Below are 6,139 nucleotides of genomic sequence, written 5' to 3'. Positions count from 1 at the left end.
AGGTACTTACAATGTGGGAAACTATCAAAATACAGGAGAGTGCTGAGAAAAGTCCACGAGTCTGAACACCGGAGGCCCTCTGCCGCCAGAGCACAGCCCAGATGCCCTGATTGCAGCGGGCCCGAGCCCGAGGGGCTGAGGCCATCCCTGGCTGCCTCTTAGGGCCACCAGCAGGCTGGACACAGAGCGGACACCAGACTTCACAGACCAGAAGGTGGCCCCTGGTTATGAAAGAGGCAGCAGAGTCATGGCTAGTTGGTCCTACCTCCCAGAAGCCTCTTGATCAGCCCCAACTTACCAGGGAACACAGAGAGGGGCAGAGGATTGCCCGGGGCTGCACAGCATAACAGAATCAGGGCCAGGACTGGAAGTGGTGTTGATGGGGACTCAAGAGTTGGAAAATTTTAGTTTTAGGTAGTAGTAAATAAGCTTAGTGACTAGTGCATGTGAAAAGCTATTTTTTCAGGAACCAAAGGTATGACCCACCCTGACTCCAGGAGACCACAGGCAGTTCCACCATTGTGCCCCAGGAGGACTTCAAGCCATTGAGATGGTGTCTGAGCCATTGTATTCCAGGGGGCGATGTCCACTGCCCAGGACACAGAGAAAGAATCACTGGTCAACAGATGAAAGAATGCTGTAGCTTTTTATCTGATTAATCTTCTCCCTGAATTCCAACCCCCTTACCTACCCTTTCTTCTCCTTACATAAAGGGTCGGTTTGAAATGGAATGTAAGATGGTCTGTTAGGGCACATAACCCACTGGCTTCTCAGATTGCTGGCCATTGGGATAAACCACCCATAAAGATTCAATCACTGTCTCTGTTTATTGGGTCTGGTAGTGACAGGCAGCATGAATGCCAGCTCTTCTGGTTTTAGTGTCCTTTGGCCCACTTCAGTGGCTGGCTAGATTTAGGGCCCAACTCAGAGATTTCCTCCTCAAGGAGGTCTTCTTTGGGTTAGGCCAGAACCAAATGTGTGGCACCAGGTTTATTGCCCTGGACTGCTGTTACTACAGCTCTCTTTCTGTCTCCCTGTACCCCCAGTGCCCAGTGGGGGTAGGACACATATTAGTGTACATGAGTCAGTTGAGTGTGTGGGGGAGGAAGAAACTTATTTGTGTCTTTCTAGGTTCTTCCAGCTTGTCTAATCATTAAAACAATATAAGACAGATTAACAAGAGAAAATGACCAAATTTAATTCTATATATATGCATGGCACCCCACACCCATGAGACAGGGTAAGAGACTCCACATACATGAGAGGTTCAGAAACGAGAACCAGAAACATTAAAATGAGAAATATGTGACATTCTGAGCTGAGGAGGAAGTGAGATGCCTTGGGGGCTCCAGAGGGGAGGAAGGTCATTTACAGGACAATAAGAAGAGCAGCAGATGTTCAGTGGTTAGCAGTTTTCCCTGCCCTATAAATGGGTCAGAAGAAGTATTTCTGGTGATAACTCTTATTGTAGACAAAGCCCTTAATTTAAATTCTTTAAGGGAGAGGTAAAAGTTTCTTGGCCCACAGGGTCTTGAATGCCTTCAGCTGAACATAATTCACATGCCAAAGTGGCACCTCCTGAGGAGGTCTGTTCTGAACTCCTTCAAGTGAATGAGTGAGTGAATGAATGAATGACAATTCGAAGGCCAGAACTTCTCTGTGACCTGAGGCAGATACTCCCTCTCTAAACTTTAGTCTTCTGCCCTGTTCAATTGAATAATGTTGCCTGCATTCTCTGGGCCCTGTGCTAGTGGCCAAAAACATGGTCAGGATTAGCTTGCCTGCTCTCTCCTCTCAGAAGTGCTGATCTGGGAGAAGAAAGGTGTGAACAGAGGTAGATGGATACACTTTGCTTCCTCACACAGCCAAAACAAGGACAACAACAAATTTAGAAACAACAACAAAAAAAAACCCCAGAACTGCAAGAAAATTGAACTGTATGGAAGTCTGACAACCATGGAGTTAAAGAAGGAACATACATTCAGAGTGGTAGGAGGGGAGGGGTGGAGACGGGCAGCCAGGGCAGAGAGGAAGTGTAGCTGCGGCTGGCAGACCCAGTGGTCCTACATTTGCATGAGGATAAACCAGGAGGAACAACTGGGAATTGAGAGAGACTGCACAACCCCGGGTTCCAATGCAGAGAAATAAAGCCTCAAAACATCTGGTTGTGAATACCTGTGGGAATTGTGGCAGTGGGAGAAACTCCTAGCCTCACAGGAGAGCTCCTTGGAGAGACCCACATGGTCCTAGAATGTACACAAGTCCACACACCTGGGAATCAGCACCAGAAGGGCCCAATTTGCTTATGGGAGGTGGGAGAAGTGACTGAAAGTGGGCGGAGAGCAGCAGAGCAAGTGGCATTGTTCCCTTCTGGGCCCCTCCCCCACATACAGCACCACAACCCAGCCATGTGGGTTGCCCTGCTCTGGCAAATACCTAAGGCTCTACCCCTTACAGCGTAACAGGTGTGCTGAGACAAAAAAAAAAAAAAAAATGGCCCAAATGAAAGAACAGATCAAAGCTCCAAAAATAGAACTAAGCAATGAAGAGATAGCCAACCTATCAGACGCAGAGTTCAAAACACTGGTAATCAGGATGCTCACAGAAATGGTTGAGTATGGTCGCAAAATAGGGGAAGAAGTGGAGGCTATGCAAAGTGAAATAAAAATACACAGGGAACCAACAGTGAAGGGAAGGGAACTGGGCATTCAACCAGAACAGAATGAAGAAACAAGAATTCAAAAAAAACAAGGAGAGTCTTAGGAACCTCTGGGACAACTTTAAACATGTAACATCCAGATCATAGGGGTGCCAGAAGGAAAAGAGGAAGACCAAGAAATTGAAAACTTATTTGAAAAAATAGTGGAGAACTTTCCCAAGCTGGCAAAGGAAATAGACTTCCAGGAAGTCCAGGAAGCTCAGAGAGTCCCAAAGAAGTTGGACCCAAGGAAGCACACACCAAGGCACATCATAATTACATTACCTAAGATTAAAGAGAAGGAGAGAATCTTAAAAGCAGCCAGGGAAAAGGAGAGAGTTACTTACAAAGGAGTTCCCATAAGACTGTCAGCTGATTTCTTAAAAGAAACCTTACAGGCAAGAAGTGGCTGGAAAGAAATATTTGAAGTCATGAAAGGCAAGGACCTACATCCAAGATTACTGTATCCAGCAAAGCTATCATTTAGAACGGAATGGCAGGTAAAGTAGTTCCCACACAAGGTAAAGCTAAAGGAGTTCATCATCACCAAGCCCTTATTATATGAAATGTTAAAGGGACTTATCTAAGAAAAGGAAGATGATCAAAAATATGAACAGTAGAAAGGACAACGAACTCACAAGTGTCAATAACTGAACTGAAACAAAAACAAAATCTAAGCAAACAACTAGAACAGGAACAGAATCACAGAAATAAGGACCACATGGAGGGTTATCAGCAGGAAGAGGGAGGAGGGAAGATGGGGCAAATGGTACAGGGAATAAGTAGCATAAATAGTAGGTACAAAATAGACGGGGAGGTTAAGAATAGTATAGGAAATGGAGAAGCCAAAGAACTTATATGTACAAACCACGGACATGAACTAAGGGTGTGTGTGTGGGGGGAATGCTGGAGGGTGAGGGGTATACAAGGCAGAGGGGAATAAAGGGGAGAAAAAAATGGGACAACTGTAATAGCATAATCAATAAAATATATATTTTTAAAAACGTGTGAACAAAGATGTCACTATTGTGGACAACCTTACTAAGAGAGAAGTTCAAGGACCCTCCAGCCTAGCCTCTGAATCTCTGGGCCCTGGTCCCTTTCTTCAGGGTTCCATGGCTGTCACACCAACAGTCTGGAGGCCTCAGAGTCACAACTGCCCAGATCCACAGTTGGTCCATAGATGGAGGATCACAGAGAGGAAAGATACCTTGGGAGCCCAGGACAGGAAAGAAGTCCCCTTCCACAGTGGTGAATAGGCCAAGAAAGGAGGCAGATACCTGGCCCTGATCCCACAGTCAGACCTAGGGCCTTCCTGTCCCCATCCTTCAGGTGGACCCAACCCATGCTCAGAGGAAAACAGAGAATTACTCAGTTAAGCTGGAAATTGTCACAGCTCCAGGACAGGTTTTTGAATTAAAATATTCACAAGTAGCAGAGACATCTGTAGGAAGAATAACTGGATGCAACATTCTGCAGGAGGCCAGACTAAATGTGTCCCATGACATCACTCTAGGGAGGAGGCTGCCAGGAGCTGTGCAAGGGCCTGGAGCAGCGCTGCAGCTGAGTGCTGCAGAGGAGAACTGGGCCTGGGTTTGCTGCTTGGCTCCTGGGGTCCCTGCTCTGTGAAGAAACGCTTTGCTGGCCCCTGGCTTATGGAGATGTCGTCTGCCCACCTCTCTATGCCAGTCTAGTCTGGGGAGATGCCTTTCTTCTGCCCAGCCTTCTGATTCCTTGTGGGTCTCCTCCTGAGCACCAGCAGGTCTTTAGTTAACCTGCTGCCAGTGGGTGTAGAGGGGGGATTCTGACAGTCATGTGACACCTTGGAGAAGCCCTGACAACCCTGGAGCATGAGAGGTTCCACCCAAGTCCCAACCAGGCTGTGCTGGAGTTCCAGCAGGAGCAATGTTCCCTGTATCCAGATCCTGCGACAGGGAAGAAGGTGGAGGGTCCTATTGTAAACACAGGCAGTGTTTCAGAGATGTGCATCTGCACACTTGCCCCTTCCCCAGTGTACTCAGGCAGCCCTGGGCGCACACATGTCATACACGGGCACCACAGGCACAGGACCCTACGGAAACTCGCCCCCCGGCTGTAGAGCTGTGAGAGCACATGCACTCAGGGTAGGTGGTCTCTCTGGTGTGTCTGAAGGGACCTCTGGCTCTTCCACCGTCTGCTGCCCGGCATCTACTCTCCAGTTTCCTGTCCTCTTCTCCCTTAGTCAGCTGGTGCCGGCGCTGGGAGGACCGCATGCACTGTATATACATAGGGTTGGGCTGCCGGAGCACTGTCCTTGGTGCTGGACGATTAGTGGGATGTGCGTGTTTTGAGAACCGGCAGGAGTGTTGGGAAGAGGTGACCTTGACATCCAGGTGTATCTACACTTCTTTCCAAAGAATGTGCAGCGGGGCTTCCTCCTTTCAGTCACAGACACAGGGACAAAAGGTGTCCAACCCTTCAGCCAGCAGTGTGTCCATTTGTGGCACTGGGTGGCCTCATGGCCATCTACTGTAGCTATGAGGTGCCACGTAAGGTTGTGTATAAAGATCATCATTGTCTGTGTCCTCAGAGACACCTGTGAGTCCATGTGGCTTCCTGTGACCTCATGTGACCTCAATGGGCATCCTGTGATTACATGGAACCCCCTCTGACCTTGAGTGGCCTCAGAGCCATTCTTCCCACAGGGCAACTTAGAAGGACAGGAATCCCCACAGTGTCTGGGCACTATCTGGCCTAGCTAACCCCTTTGCTAGAGACTAGAAAAAACCTCACTCCCCTCTTTCCTCACTGCCTTGCAGACTTAATACCCAGAGGATCCCGGTGTCCTCAAATTCGGGTCTTCAAAGAGGTCAGTGTCAGCCAGCGGCAGTCCACAGGCACGTATGCCTCCTAGGACAGGTGACCGCGACCTCTCTGCCACCTGAGCCTGCCCAACTATAAAAGCCAGGGTCGCGAGGTAAGAGTCGCGCATTGGTGGGGTGGACGCGGCATCACGTTCCCGCGCTGGCCGCTAGTGCGCCCCTCTTCTGCCGGTTTCCCCAGAACGCCGGGTCCTGACGTTGGGGGCAGGGGCGGAGACGGCTGGTCTGCTCTGTGGCCAGGCCCCTCCCCGGACAAGGCCTGGCGGTTCGGTGGCGCCTGCGAGCTCGGGTCGCCCCCAACTGGGGGCAGGACGAGGGCCGGTGGGGGCGCCCGTGCGAAGCACGCGCTGCGCCCTCCCCCTCCCGCTGAGACTCCGCCGCGGCACGGGGAGGGGGCGCTGCGGAGCAGGGGGCGGGGGCTAAAAATACCCGGCAGCAGCGCAGCGACTGCTGGGGCTGCGGAGTCGCGGGTCCGTGGGCCGAGTAGGCAGTACCGGGCCGGGCTGGGCCCCGCTGCCGGACATGCTGACCTTCTTCCTCGTATCGGGGGGCTCTCTCTGGCTGTTAGCCGGTAAGTCCC

General features: G+C 50.4%; 1 protein-coding gene across 5 annotated transcripts in view; it reads left to right on the top strand.

The window, feature by feature from the left end:
- The first annotated feature begins 5,975 nt into the window (after positions 1 to 5,975).
- Positions 5,976 to 6,139, top strand: part of ACSL6 (acyl-CoA synthetase long chain family member 6) — a 60,782-nt gene continuing 60,618 nt past the window's right edge. For 2 of the 5 annotated variants that reach the window (XM_024557099.4, XM_045192641.3), the window contains exon 1: positions 5,978 to 6,130. In XM_024557099.4, coding sequence (XP_024412867.2) covers positions 6,082 to 6,130 — 49 coding nt within the window. In that variant the 5' untranslated portion in view covers positions 5,978 to 6,081. Of the gene's footprint in view, positions 6,131 to 6,139 lie in introns of all 5 variants that reach the window. The other 3 variants (XM_024557100.4, XM_053912445.2, XM_045192642.3) reach the window with 3 other exon arrangements.

This window comes from Desmodus rotundus, chromosome 10, assembly GCF_022682495.2.
Source record: "Desmodus rotundus isolate HL8 chromosome 10, HLdesRot8A.1, whole genome shotgun sequence".
NCBI classification, from domain to species: domain Eukaryota; kingdom Metazoa; phylum Chordata; class Mammalia; order Chiroptera; family Phyllostomidae; genus Desmodus; species Desmodus rotundus.
Note: the sequence above shows the minus strand (reverse complement) of the source record. Positions and strands in the feature narration are given on the sequence as shown.